This window comes from Palaemon carinicauda, chromosome 23 (genome assembly GCF_036898095.1).
Source record: "Palaemon carinicauda isolate YSFRI2023 chromosome 23, ASM3689809v2, whole genome shotgun sequence".
NCBI lineage: Eukaryota > Metazoa > Arthropoda > Malacostraca > Decapoda > Palaemonidae > Palaemon > Palaemon carinicauda.
In genome coordinates this window covers 89,829,916-89,845,415 of record NC_090747.1, presented here as the reverse complement: position 1 = coordinate 89,845,415, position 15,500 = coordinate 89,829,916, and the positions used below count along the sequence as shown (strand labels likewise).

Sequence of the window (15,500 nt, the reverse complement as noted above, 5' to 3'; positions counted from 1 at the left end):
AGAGGAAGACTCCATATGTGATCTGGAATGGTGGCTGAACGGGACACCTTCTAAGGGGCTCTTCTCTTCCAGCACCTCCACTGAAACTTCTTTTGTTCACAAACGTGTCGAAGGAAAATCGGGAACATACCTAATCCTCCAATCATGACAATGGTCCAACCAAGATCATCACTGACACAGTGTTGGAGCTTCAAGCAGCTCTTTTCGCAATCCAACACTTTTGCTCTATTTTGAGCAATCACTCCGTAGTATTGATGAGCACCCACACCACCGTAGTGGCATATATAAACTAACAAGGAGGTACAGTACTGGTTTTCTGCAGCACTGCTAACTAACAGTAGAGATTCGAGAGTGGGTGGTATTCAACTCAATCACCCTGACAGCTTGCATCATTCCAGGCAGAAAGTACAATGTGGCAGACAAACCAAACAAAAGGATCCAGATCATTGGCTCAGAATCATGTTTACAGCCCATCCTCCACTAGAGAACAAGATCCTGGCTTTATGGGGTTCCCTGACAGTCGACCTATTCGCAACATCACTAAACACGAAACTCTTGGTATACCTGTACTTTTCACCAGTGCCAGATCTGGAAGCAGTGTTCGAGGACCCCTTCCAACACCCCTGGGATGGCTTCCATGTATATTCTTTTCCACCATTCTGCCTGATAAGGAGTATCTTAAATTGAATTCAAGACACTTCTAACCTCAACATGACTCTAATAGCACTGAAATGGCCCTAAGTAGAATGGTACCTGGACCTTCTACTTCTGATACAGAATCCATGAAAATTGCATCTTCTTCCTGACCTGTTGTGCTAATTACATAGCCAGTTATTCCTCATTCGCTTCGGCTTCACTGGTAGAGGATACCCTGCACCTCTCAGAGGAAGGCTTTTCGCACAAAGTTGTGCAAGGGAAGTGTGAATACCTCCGGAAGTTTTTAAACTCCCTGTATCAAGCCAAGTGGGCCATCTTCTGTCCTTGGAGTCATAGAAGGGGTGTTTCTCTTCTCAGAGCCTCTATCCTATTAATTATTATTATTATCAATACTTGCTAAGCTGCAACTATAGCTAGAAAAGCAGAATGCCATAAGCCTGAGGGCTCCAACAGGGAAAATAGCCCAGTGAGGAAAGGAAATAAGGAAACGACAGTAATTAACAATTAAAATAAAATATTTTAAGAACAGTAACAGCATTAGAATAAATACTTCATACATAAACTATAGAAACTTTAAAAAAACAAGAGGAAGAGAAATAAGATGGAATAGTGTGCCCAAGTGTATCCTCAAGTTAGAGAACTCTACCCCAAGGCAGAGGCTATGGCAATGTACAAAACTAGAGAACAATGATTTGATTTTGGAGTGTCCTCCTCCTAGAAGAGCTGCTTACCATAGCTAAAGAGTCCTTCTACCCTTACCAAGAGGAAAGTAGCCACTGAACAATTACATTGCAGTAGTTAACCCCTTGAGAGAGAAAGAATTGTTTGGTAATCTCAGTGTTGTCAGGTGTATGAGGACAGAGGATATGTAAAGAATAGGCTAGACTATTCAGCATATGCATAGGCAAAAGGAAAATGAGCTGTAACCAGAGAGAAGGACCCAATGTAGTACACTCTGGCCAGTCAGAGGACCCAATATTTCTCTAATGGTAGTATCTCTGAAAGGAAAAGCTATGTCAGTATCAGTGGTGAAAGGCTATCGCTCAGCCTTGAGCCAGGTGATTTGGCTGAAAGGAGTTGATGTTTCCTCTTCAGCAGAACTCTTCATGCTCATACAGAGTTTGGAATAGGCCTGTCCTGCGTCACAAGTGAAACCAACACTACATTGTTACCAATGTCTTATGTTCCCTTATGAGGGTAAGAGGGCACTATATGAACCGTTGAAGCTTGCCTCAGATAAAACCCATACTTAAAAAGGTTTTCTTGCTCACCTTAGCCCTCGCTAAGTGGGTTACTGAGCTACATGGTCTCTCCTTTAATGTCTCGCATACCGGGAGATGGAGGTAGGTCTCATTTTCCTTCGTCCCCGAGTTAGCCAAAACCCAAAATCAGTCAGTTCCTGATTCCAAGTTTTCGGCTTTTCAGATCCCAGCCATAGAGAGGTACCTGAGGATCCTGATCTGGTGCTTTTGTGTCATGTGAGGGCGCTGAGGCAATACCTTAAATATATAAATGCAATTCTACCCCCACTTGTAACACCTCTTCATCAGCACTGGGAGAGACATGAAGGTGACCTAAAATACAATCTCCTCTTGGCTAAGGGAGGTCATCGACTGTGCCATTTTTCCACCCTTACCTTACACCACTGGTAGAGCTTCATCCCTTTAATAAAAATGTTGTAAAGATTCTATGTTCTGAACCAAACTAGCTTCAAGAGAAATAAGCCTGGATTCAAATTCTGTAAACCCTACAGGCATAAAAGCTGGTTGCAAAGGAGCAAGAAACATCAAGCGCCTTGTGATCAGAATCACCTGCCCCGGAGGCAGAAGAACCCATAGTACAGTACACATATCAAGGAAACCATTACTCGCTAATGACTTGACATTTGACTACTAATTTTCCTTTTGAGCCCAATTACGATGAAGACTTCTAATGTTTCACATAAGCAGCCATTTTACTATTGAAGCAAGACTTACACAAGCCACAACTGATAGCCAAATCACAAACCATACCCCTACAACCAGTACAACTGTCATGAGGGTCATACTCCTTGCAACTCATTCAGATACCACATGAAAGACACCTCCTGACAGGATTCGAAGGAGGGATGGCAGAACCTCCTGAGACCCCATGATGAAGAGAAAATCCAAAGTTGGGTTGCACAAAAATCACCAAATGAATGAAAATCCACACCGATGATATTACCAAGAACATTAACAATAGCAATTGGTTGTTAAACGTCACCAAACACTTGAGAATGAAAGCTCTCTTTCTGGGCTAAAAAAAAAAAAAGAAAAAAAAAAAAAGCTTGGAAATTTAACATAGCGATCATGATGTTAAAAAGCAAGAGCGCTCGTTCACATGATTTTCACAGTGGGTGGTCGGCCAGTTCAACCGACAGTGTTGAAACCGAGACAGATAACAGGAGGTAGCAGGGTTGCCAATGCGGTTAAATTTTGGGCCGGTTTTGGAGATCTAGGGCTAGATAAATTATCTTAAGGTAATGTTCATTAAAGGGATTTTGACGAAGGAAAAATCTATTTCTGGGGAGAGACCTGTGGCGCCCGGTGAAAAGAGTCCTTCTTATATACCTTTTCTGATAAAACTTTCCAATTATACCAGAGAAAGATAAAAGCATGGAATGCTGAGGTTACAACCCTCGCGCGAGCACCTTTAGGGTGTCGTGTTCACCGGCGCCACAGATCGACCCAGAAATAAGTCATTTGTTATGAGTTCAATTAGAATCTTGAATACCTATATTTCTTATACATAAGAAGATCCATCTAAGGGACTTTCTTTTCTTTAATGTATTAGCATACACATTAATACATAACTAGATCACACTTACTTGTAAAGCTGGGTAATGTCCTTGAACTTCTCAGTAAGAAGGGTGTTAGGGAGGACATACATCAAGAAACCAGTAGAACTTGCTGCAATTGCTACTGCTCTTGAAAATTTAACACCAGAGGAGCTTATAAACCAAGACGACTTCTGAAATACAAAGACAAAGTTGATGCTATTTAATTATTAAAGGAGTATTTTTATCAAAATACAGTACTGTACTGCTTCACAACCATGAACATTTTATAAGCAATAAGTGTTATCAATAGGTAGCTGTTGAGGAATTTATCAAATAATCTAAAAAATAAAAATAAAATAAAAGAGGAAATTACAAAAGTAATAGTACTTTTTATTAGTATGAACTTGAATCACATTAATCAAAAAGCCTCAAAAATATCTCCTATTAGTTAGAAAATCACAAATTATCAAAGCAATTTGTACAGTAGTAAGTTGGTGTATGAGTAACCATGAATATGAGCAAATTGGCATACGAACATACAAATTCTTATTCAGAGCTACAGTATGTATAGTGGAAGTTTATGGTTTGCTTTCGAAGCGAACATATCTATTTTGAGATCTGGGACAAGCTCCAAAACCTCCTGGAAAGAACTCTGGTCCTGGATCCATTCTGTATGCAGACGTGTCTGCCGAATAATAATAATAATAAGGTATCCACCATTACGTTAAATGGCCCCGACAGATGGAATGGTGAGAGGAGCACATTTCTCTCCTGAAGGAATTTCAAAATGGGGAAGGTCCCTGCACTGAAGAGTCACGAGCAAGATCTCCCTTTCCTAAGAAAACAGACAGCCACCAGATTGACTATGAAGATCTTTACATGAGCGTTCCTTATGGGCAGTTGTGCCCGATGGTCCTGAAACCCCTTCCAAACTGCCTTTCTCCACACTCGGTTGACATCTTTCAAGATGTTCTTCACTAGGTTAACTATCGAGGCAAACTGAAGAGTGCCCAAAATCTTCTCCAGTTGCCGCCTGAAAAAGAACAGGCTCAAAACAAAGGATCTGACCCTGCTTAGAATTTTTTCCCAAGATGCACCATATTCCCAAAGAAGAAGCCTTTCTGCCATGCAAGAATGTAAGGACCACTTTGATCCTACAAACTTCCCCGGGATTGAGAATGTCTGTTAGAACATTCCCCTTTCCAACAGATCTACAGCAATGTCAACTACCCAGGTGTTTACCAACTCACAAAAGTTCTGTGAAAGTCCCCTTTGTTTGTTGCCATAGACCACGACCATAGTGATGTCGCTCATCAATGATACAAAGTGCCCTATCATACTCTATTGGAAAGCTTGCAATGCTAGTAGTGCTGCTTGTATTTCCAACAGGTTGATATGAAGATGTTTTTCTTCTGTAAATCATATGCCTGAGACAGTCTGGTTCCTCAGGTGAGAGTATTTCTGGAGATGGAGAGTCGAGTCAAGCTTCCCTGGTGAGATTTCCATCATTCAGGCACCAGGACGAATCATCCCATACTTTACTTCTTGTTCAAATAGAACTAGATGGCAATGGAGATCACAGTGATCCTACAGATACACCACTTGAGCGATTTCTGGTGGAGACTCCCATGGGACGAGCTTCTCCAACGATGAAAGGTGTCCCAGAAAATGTTGCCACTCTTAAGCTGAAGTTCTTCATTGTGCAGGAATAGATGCACTGCCTAACTGTGTCTGCTGATATGTTCATCTGATGGAAAGGCTCTTACTGCTGCCATCTATCTGCATACCCAGATACTTATCCACTTTTTAGGTGTGAGAATCGTCTATTCCAAACTGACCACAATTCCCAGATCATGACAAAAGGCAAGAAGTCTCTTTCCATCCTGGAACAACTGCCTGCTGGAGGAGGACAGGATCAGCCAATCAAGAGGCAAATTCTGTTTAAGTGGGCCCAAGTAGAGACCAGCGTGAAAACTCCCATGAAAATTTGGGAAGCATAAACAGTTATTATTATTACTTGCTAAGCTACAAGCATACGACCCTAGTTAGAAAAGCAAGATGCTACAAGATCAAGAGCTACAACATGGAAAATATCCCAGTGAGGAAAGGAAATAAGGAAACAAATAAACTACACGAAAAGTAATGAACAATTAAAATAAAATATTTTAAGAACAGTAACAACATTAAAATAAATCTTTCATATATTAACTATAAAAACTTAAAAAAGAGAAATAAGATAAAATAGTTTGCCGAAGTGTACCCTCAAGCAAGAGAACTCTAACCCAAGAGTGGAAAACCATGGTACAGAGGCTATGGAACTACCCAAGACTAAAGAACAATGATTTGATTTTGGAGTGTCCTTCTCATAGAAGAGCTGATTACCATAGCTAGAGAGTCTCTTCTACCATTACCAAGAGGAAAGTAGTCACTGAACAATTGCAGTGTAGTAGATAGCCCCATGAGTGAAGAATTGTTTGTTCAAAGCACAGGCTTTGAACTGGTACACTACCCACCACCGAGGACAAAGCGGAGGACTTTCCGTAGATCCGATGGATGGGTATCCGAGGTCTACCCTGATGGCGGACCACACACTGCTGGCCGACTTTATCTTCAATGGAGTCTGGAGAACAAAACTGTTCAATGACCAGTATCCACTGCGCAGTGGATGTTTCACCAGTAAGAGTCAACTGTAAAGGCTCAGAAAGCCATCCTCTTCAGGACCCAGTCAGCACACTGGTTTGCCGACAGGTGCGCCCAAGAAGGCCACTGCCTTCATACCTAAAATTACCAAATTTGTGTACTTTGTCTGCATTTCATGATTTTTCAAATCTTGAATCGTGGCGAAGTAAACGACTGTGTTTTATAATAGTTACGGACAGAAAAAGCTTTACTACTAAAAGACAGGTGATTCCTATAGAAAAACGTCCGATTTCTTTGAAAATGACACTTACCGTATATACTCGTGTAATGTTCGATTTTTGAAGGCCTATTTTTCAGTTAAAAAAGAAAGGGTCGAACATTACACGAGATATATATTTGAAAAAGTAAAAATTTCTGGCCTACCGGTAGGTAAACTTTAGCTAGGCCTATGCGAACATTACCCTAGTCTATGCTACCTACCGGTAGGTAATCGTAGGCTATGCTTAGACGTATATAAGGCTACCTACCGGTAGGTAAACATAGGCTAGGCCTATATATACAGTACTAACAATGTTCATTTAACACCACGCATATTATTAGCATGGATTTTATTTCCTAAACCATCATAAATAGTTTTTTTCCGCTACGAGTAATGACTTTACCATAACGCAGGAGGTATGAAGCTAGCAAACAGTCGGGTTGCGTATATTATAACGTGCTATGGTTAATGAAAAAATTAGGCTCATTTTATTTTACTTGGTATGGTATATTAATTGATATCAATAATAAACCGCAAAAATTTTTTCTTAATTAAATCCACATTTTTTTCCTCCAAGTTCGAACGCTATTTTCGGTAACTCCAAACATTTTTACGGATTGAACGTTATTTGTCGTTTCAGCGGACAACGGCTGCAATAACTTGAAGCTTGAATTTTGCAGTAATTTTTTTATATTTCTTGGTAGACATCTTGATAGGTTATGAGTAAATTCTTATTCCTATATATTGTGAGGAAAAAAATGATTAGCATAACGGGTAATTATAATCACCGTAATTACCTGCAATTACCGGTAATGGTAATTTGTTACTCAAAACGATGAACTAATTTTGTTTGCTACTTTTAGTGTTTGCTTGTTTTTGAAAGCTATTAGGCGGTGATGATAATCGGCTGTTTGCAACTAAAGTGTTCGCTAGAAAATGTACGCTGAATACTCAATTGTAATTGTATGTTATTGTAAACAGATGTTAATATTTAGGTGTTGTTCCGATTTATTTTATACATTTGTTTGTCGCACTTAGGCATAACCCTTACTTTGTTGGTAATTATGGTATGCTGGAGATACAAGACCTCTAGCCTACTGCTGAAATCAAGACTCGAACATTACATGAGGTATATGATGAATTCATGATTTTGAAGGCAAAATAGGGGGGTCGAACATTACACGAAGTCGAACATTACACGAGTATATACGGTAGTTTCACTGCAAATAAAAACCTAATTACAGTAAGAAATAAAAATCAATATGGTTAGCATGTGCAGCTCAGCATGTACTGCTTGCCAGTACATAGGAGATTGACGTTTTTCTTTTCTGCTAGCAAAAGATAGCACGGTTAAGAAAAAACCATTAAATCTATGAAAAATATCCTCATTCTTGGATGGTCTAAGGTGTTTTCTATTAACTTGCTGCTGAAATAGAGGTTAAATTCAATGAAAGGACATTATTTACAATGTAAGGACAGTGAGACAAGCGTCACCAAGATCAACTGATACTTTATTCGAATGTGCACGGAAGTATATTACAAGGTGCGCACGGAAAGGTAGGATGACGTTGGCGCCAAATCAGATTGAAGTGCCCGCCAAAATATATGTGTTTTCTTACACTTACAAATATATGAATTATGGGTTAACAGAAACATGTTATGAAACGATACATATATCAAAATGTAGCTCTGGTAGAGCGGAATATATATACATAGGAAACCACAGTGTGGCGAAGAGAGAATTTAAATAAATAAGTAGTTTGTCGATTTTCTGGACGACGAAGGGATCGGTGTCCTTACAAGTACTCCCGCCCCAAGACATCGGGCAGCGTAGAGGGCTGATGATCAATCTTCGTATCTTTTCGGGCGTCGGAGGGTTCCTCTTGTTTTTGAACGGAGGGGCGCACTGGCGGTCGGTGTAAGGATCTCTTCCTCTTTTCGTCGTTTGATGATTTTTCTTTCGTTGGGCGGCTTGTTTTGAGGCGGAACTCTGGGTCTGCCAGGTCCAGCGGAGGCGGTGTCGCTTCCTTCGAGAAACGCTGGTTTCACGCGGTCTATTGAGACCCAGTCCTCTTGGCCATGGACGTCGAGAAGGAAGGCTTTCGTTGTCTTTTTAATTACCCGGTAGGGACCTCGATAAGGTCTAGTCAGTGGTTGTCGATGAGCGTCGACACGGACGAAAACGTACCTGCAGTCATCCAGGCTTTTTGGCTTGAAGTGCTTGGTTCTGTCCTGGTAAGTTTTGAGACACGGCCTGAACTTCCTGGCGATGTCCCTTAGGTGATCCAGCTGCGTGTCGTCGGTTGATGAGGGAAAGAATTCGCCAGGAACTGCGAGCGCTTCCCCGTAAACCTTTTCGGCGGGCGAAGGTTCGCCGTCTGCTCGAGGGGCGGTGCGAAGGCCGAGGAGTACCCAAGGAAGTCGTGATTTCCAGTCCCCGTCGGTGCAGCTCGCCATCAGGGACGCCTTGAGGGCGCGGTGAGTTCTTTTGACCATGCCGTTTGCCGCGGGGTTGTATGCCGTGGTGCTGTGGAGCGTCGTCCCCATCAGGTTCGCCAAAGCGACCCATATTTCTGAGAGGAAAGCGGGGCCTCTGTCAGTCGTGATGTGTCAGGAACGCCAAACCTGCTCACTCAGCTTGACAGGAGGGCTTCGGCACATGCTTGAGTCGTAGCTTCGGTCATCGGCGATGCCTCCAACCACCTCGTGGAGCGATCGATGATCGTAAGTAGGTAGCGAGCGGATCCAGAAGGGGGCAATGGTCCCACGACGTCGATGTGTATATGGCCGAAACGTCTTTTTGGCTGGGGAAAATCGCCTACCCCCGATTCGGTGTGACGGCTGACCTTGCTTGACTGGCAGTTGATGCATGACTTCGCCCATTCCCGGGCGTCCTTTTTTATCCCTGGCCAGACAAACTTTTCAGACAGAAGGCGAGCGGTGGTGCGTCCTGAGGGGTGCGAAAGTCCATGGATGATATCGAATATTTTCCTTCTGCAGGAGGCTGGTACCCAGGGACGTGGGCGGCCCGTGCTGGTGTCGCAAAGAATAGTTACTCCTGCTGGTCCGAGGGGAATCGCACTTATCTTGAGCGCGGATGGCCCCGTCAGGTGATCCTGTGCTTCTCGGTCGGTGCGTTGTTCGGTTGCAAGATTGGCGTAGTCGATTCCCAGGTGGATCGCGTCAATTTCAATCCTTGAAAGGGCGTCCGCGACTGGGTTTTTCTTTCCTGGGACGTAACGTATGGTGCACCCGAATTCGGCGATTGATGCGAGATGACGTTGTTGTCTGAAGGACCATGCGTCCGGCGATTTCGTGAAGGCGTGTACGAGGGGTTGATGGTCCGTCGCAATTGTGAAGGGGGCCCCCCTCCAAGATGTGCCTGAAGTGGCGGACGGCGAGGAGTTCCCTATCGAAGGTGCTGTATCTCGTTTCGGCGGGTTTCAATTTCTTGCTGAAGAATGCCAGCGGTCGAGGAGAACCATCGACGAGTTGCTCAAGCACAGCCCCGCAGGCGACGTTGCTGGCGTCGGTCGTTAGTCGCAGGGGCGCGTTGTCGTCGAAGTGAGCCAGGGTGGTGTATATCGGTTCCTCAGTATGTTTTCCCCACTCAAAACCCCGAGTTCCCACTGGGGGTCCCCTATTATCGGAGGATATAGATGTATATATATCTGAAACTATTCATTTGCGACGGGAACGAGTGTTATTTTCGAAGGGAGCGTAATTTTTCCTATAAGAAAAAGTAGTTGGAATACTAGGATACATTGCCATGTAATAAACTACAATGAAACCCTATTTTTTGGTTCCAAATTTTGTTCCGTCCGTAACTATAATTTTACTGGAGACTGTAAGTGAGTAAGAATAAGATTCCTAGGTTAGGTTAGGTAGAGAACCTTAGGTATTCTAGTTTATTTACCTTTTAAAACGTTTCTGGCCGCTGATATACAAAGGCGGCAAACAGTGTTTTTTTCAGACCTAACTTTTGTAATCTTAAAAGGTTGTACATAACTATAACAAAACCTTTCCACTTTGACAGTCAAGACTATAATATACCTAGGTTGGACAAAGTTTTGGTAAATGTTACTTTAAACTGCATATATGAACGCTTTCAATTACCAATACCAAACATATGAGAAATAACTACATACTCATGTCTATTGAATATATACTTACCATATCTTTAAAGTTTTAACCTTCTTGTCATATAAGAAAATTCACACCATGGGAACCGGACAGATTAATAAAATGATCTGAATTCTGAAGTCTGAACTCTTATGTATGAACTCTGATGTACTCCGAGTCTAGAGTGGAGGCAAAATTGCTTGTCGCGGGCCTTCCTCCTTCCTTATTCCTTATTGCTCACTCCGCAAAATAAGTTTGCGGGCACTCTATCTCTTTATAGATAGGTGCAAAGCTTCTAAGCTTATTCTTATTATTAAGTTTATATCATCTGTGCCTTAAATAAATTAATATCATAATGAGCTTCACAATCTTTACTTTTATTCCCTTCTACTTTGAAATTGGATAGGATAACACCTTGCTATCATCAGTTTTGGCAACCTGTTGTGGTAATCAGTTTGGGCTTCCTAAACTCTTCTTTTATATTCATTGCCCTATCTATAAATGCAGCCAGATCCCTGCTAGGATTTTTTAGCATACCTAAACTTAATTCTACATTCTTCAGCTGTTCTAACTTTGGGCATAAAAATAAATGTTCGGTGGTGTCTTCTTCCTCTTTGCATAGATCACACAAATTGTCATCATATTTTCCCCTGAAATTTGCTTTTAAGTTGAGCATATTTAATCTTGCTTTCATCACAAGGGATGCCTTATCCAGATACATTTCTCTGATATAAGGCAGATACATTTCTCTGATATAAGGCATAGGCATAGGCATAGGCATAAGCATAGTCCCTACACTCAGGTTCTGGTTCAGGTTCAGGTTCTGGGGTGAGGCATAGCCTTTACAACGGCGCCTCTGTGTCTTTTAGTTTTGTGTGTTCCTTATTTTCACTAGTTTTTCTCTTTTCATCCACATTTGTTGTAGTATACTTTTCTTATTTTCAATATTCTCTTCACAAAAAAGGAATTTTCCAACTGTTTGTGCACTATCTTCTTCGTATGGTTGTTGAAGCTCAATTGCTTTTATTCTTATATCACTAAACTGTGGACAATATAATATAAAGTGGTTAGCATTTTCTTCTACATCACAGAATACACAGTTTATATTTCCATCTTGGTGTCTGTTTCTTATATTCAAGCCCAATGAGTTTGTCCTTGCTCTAAATAATAAAATTGACGAAAATGTATTGTCATACACTTCCTCCTCCTTGATTTCACTTTTCCAGTTTTTATACAAAATTAAACTCTCCTTACACTCCATTTCACTCTTCCATTTGCTTGTGTCCCATTCTCTTGTTCTCTTCTTTATGTCCTCTTTCGTACATCTCTTGACTTCTCTCATCGCCATCCCACATTCTTCAGCATACTTCTTCACATGCATCCACCACTTCCTCTCTTTTTCTTCCATATCATTGACTATTGCTGTAAGTAGGTCCTTTTCTCCCTTAAAAATGCTATTAAGGTACCTCAGCTTACCATCCATTACCCTTGTTTTCATAGCTGATGCTCCTACATCCCCTCTCAAGGCTACAATTGCTGTATTCTTTACAGCCCCTAACATCCTTCTATACACTCCATTCTCTATTCTCTGCAACTTTTCTATTTCCGTTTCTGTTAAGTTAATCACATTTGTTCCATATAATATAGAGGGTAGTGCTACACTTTTCCAGTATGTTTTCCCTATCAGTATCTTATTACAGCTTTTTTCTATGATCGAATATGTAAGATTGGCTAGCTTTTGCGCCTTAACTATCATTTCACTTTTCTGTGTTTTGAACATATTCCTACCATCATCTACCTTGATACCTAGGTATTTAATATTGCTTACTACTCTTATTCCCTCTATATTATCTGGTTTCTCCTTCATATTATATATAAGTACGCTTCTTTTGTCTCTATTTATGTCTAAACCACACTGCTTTCCTATATCTATCACTTTCCTTATGTTTAATTCAGCATCCTCTATATTCTCAGCAAGCACTAGGACATCATCAGCAAAAAATAATACTACTAGCTTTATAATATCATTTTTAAAACCATTACCTTCCCTTTCTACTTGTTTTATAATCTGATAAGTAATTAATTTGAATAATGTTGTAGAGGCAGTACAGCCTTGCTTTATTCCACTACTTACGCTCAATTTTTGTTCTACTCTTTCCCCTATGTCTAACGTAGTCGAGTCTCCCACATACACTTCAGCTATAGATTTAATTGCGGGTACTCTATTGTATTTTGGACAATGTTGCCAACTGTATTGGACATAAATTAGCTAGACTGAGGTCCGAGATGCGCTAGGAAGTTTTCTCTATATACATGGATTTCGATGATATGCTTCGCATAGAAGATGAACTAATAACGACAAACTCAAGGGCAACAATGCAATTATTGCGAATGTTGGATACGGGTTTGTTATACGAAAGATATGGCTGACATTAAGTGCAATCAGGTGCACTGGTTGCCTTAAAGAAAAATTGCCACACAAGTTCAAACTTTATCAACTACAGACTTGAGGAATATATTTTTTTTTCAAAATTTTTAATGAAAAATAACCGTCAGTGATATATTCTGCAAAACTACTGTGATTATTATAATACGAGTGGCCCCAAAATCAAGCGTCTTGTAATAACTATGATTTCAGAAATTTCACAGGGAGAGAGTGGTGTTCAGAACAAGTTCATCTTAATTTGGGATATTCAATTTCTCCACCTTAAAAAGAAATGATTGCACCTTAACCTACAAACAAACATCTCTCTCTCTCTCTCTCTCTCTCTCTCTCTCTCTCTCTCTCTCTCTCTCTCTCTCTCTCTCTCTCTCTCTCTCTCTCTCTCTCTCTTTCTCTCTCTCTCTCTCTCTCTCTCTCTCTCTTTATATATATATATATATATATATATATATATATATATATATATATATATATATATATATATATATATATATATATATATATATATATATATATAATCAGAGACGCAATAGAAGATGCACCAAACCAATTAAATATGCGCTATACGCAAAATACAAAATCTATGCGCTGTTTGTGATGCCAATGCACTAGAACTAGCACATTTTGCGCTAAATTGGTAACAATGATTTTAGATAAGTGCAAAGCTTCTAAGCTTAAACTTATTGTAATTAAGCTTAATTTGCCTTCACCATAAATAAATTAATATTGAAATTCTTAGCCTTTACTTCTATCCCATTCTACATTGAAATCAGCTGGGATAATACCTTGCTACCATCAGTTTTGGCAACCTATTGTGGTCAGTTTGGACTTTTTAACTTCTTTCATAAGCATTGCCTTACTTATATAAGCAACCAGATCCCTGTTCGGATTTTGCAACATACCTACGCATATATCTTATTTTATTGACTGCCCTAATTTTGGGCATGAAAATAAATGTTCTGCAGTATCTTCTTCATCTCTGCCTAGATCACACAGATCATTTAGACTGTGTATCTTCTAATTTGCTTTTAACTCGAACTTATTTAATTTATGGTCGCTTAGCAACCTTGCAATAGTCCAAACGTCGACCTGCAACAGCAAGTCTTAAACGTCTTGTCGAAAGGGGAGAAAATAAATAAGGTTTTGGATATTTCTTTTAGATGTTTTCTTTATTCGTAATAAGACGTAAAAATAAAAGACTTGTATGATTAAATATACGGTTATAATAGAAATGGTTGTAATATTAAAGGCGCAATTATACCTTGGAGAATGGAAACCACAGCAAAGAAGCAAACCAGTGTGAAAGTGGTGCATTACAAGATAGTAGAGAGTATGGATACGTAGGAACATTGGTATTACATGCCAGGAATCAAGATAAAAAAATAGTAGTAGTATCTATAATTTTGCAAATACAGCGACGTGGGGTGATATAAAAGAAAGATAAATGTGCTTGAGTTAGCCAGTATTTAAGCGCCAAACCCCTTAGTTCTATGGAATCATGTACCGAAATGGCATGGAAGCAAAGCCTCATATCAATGGAGTTGGCAAATCACCCTAAATTCAAGAGTCTGGATCTACTGTGATTGGTAATGGGAACCAAAGAGGCCGGGATGGTAATAAAAAAAAAGAAAAAAAAAATGATAAATGACAAAAGAGTGATGATAACTCTTAGAATTTTCTTATAAACATTTTTCCTCGTTTTCTTTTTGACACTGAATTCACACAATTCCTCCTCCATTAATGAAATTTTTTCCTTATTTTCATCGGTATATTTACTTTTTGAATCAGCCTGCAAATAAAGCAGCCTTTAAAGTTTGAATTGAAAAAAATAAACAGAAAATAAGCCATATAGGTAAATTATTTATGCTATTTCTGAAGACAAACTATGGCACTCGTTAGCTATAAAATTTCTAAAATGCAAAAGAAAAAAATGGCCTTTTTGTAATATTATTATTATTAACAGGGATAATTGTCATTATTATTACCATTATTATTACTACTAATATGACTATTACCATTATTATTACTACGCCATTATCATTACTACTACTATTATTACTATTACTATAACTTTAGGTGCAATTCTAATATGTTTTTTTCTAACAATTATACTAACTGGAATTATCAATATTATTATTCTATTAATTCTAGTAAAAATACTTCCAATGATTAGAATTATCGTTAATATTGTTACCATTCTGAAAAGAATTCTATATTTTGTAGTTCATTTGCAATGATAATAACACAAGGAATTATTATTTAAAACATCATCAATATCTTTATCATTATTATTGATGTTTTATGAATTATAGTAATAATATCTGTAATTATTCAAAATATCTTTAGCATTACTATCATTATTTCTATATCAGCATTTTTGTAATAATTGAAGTACTAATAGGAATTAATATTATTGTTATTTTAGTTATTTGACTAAAAAAAATCTTTAATATTTTGAATTACTATCATTATTACTATTTTCCCTAGTAATAGCACTATTTTAACAATTTTGTAAAAATAATAATAAAATAGATACCATTAATTACCGTTACCATTAATATGGTTATTATTCTAATAAT

The 15,500-nt window shown here is 39.2% G+C and overlaps 1 protein-coding gene across 3 annotated transcripts in view; it reads right to left on the bottom strand.

Moving 5' to 3' along the window:
• LOC137617218 (transmembrane protein 177) overlaps positions 1–15,500 on the bottom strand; it is a 193,386-nt gene that overhangs the window by 51,443 nt on the left and 126,443 nt on the right. For 2 of the 3 annotated variants that reach the window (XR_011039589.1, XM_068347153.1), the window contains exons 1-2: positions 10,530–10,654; positions 3,506–3,648 (exon numbers count right to left, since the gene is read on the bottom strand). Coding sequence is in view for 2 of the 3 variants with exons in the window: in XM_068347153.1 (XP_068203254.1) it covers positions 3,506–3,648; positions 10,530–10,532 (146 nt within the window). In the remaining variant the exon portion in view is untranslated. Of the gene's footprint in view, positions 1–3,505; positions 3,649–10,529; positions 10,655–15,500 lie in introns of those variants that run through there. The other variant, XM_068347154.1, reaches the window with a different exon arrangement.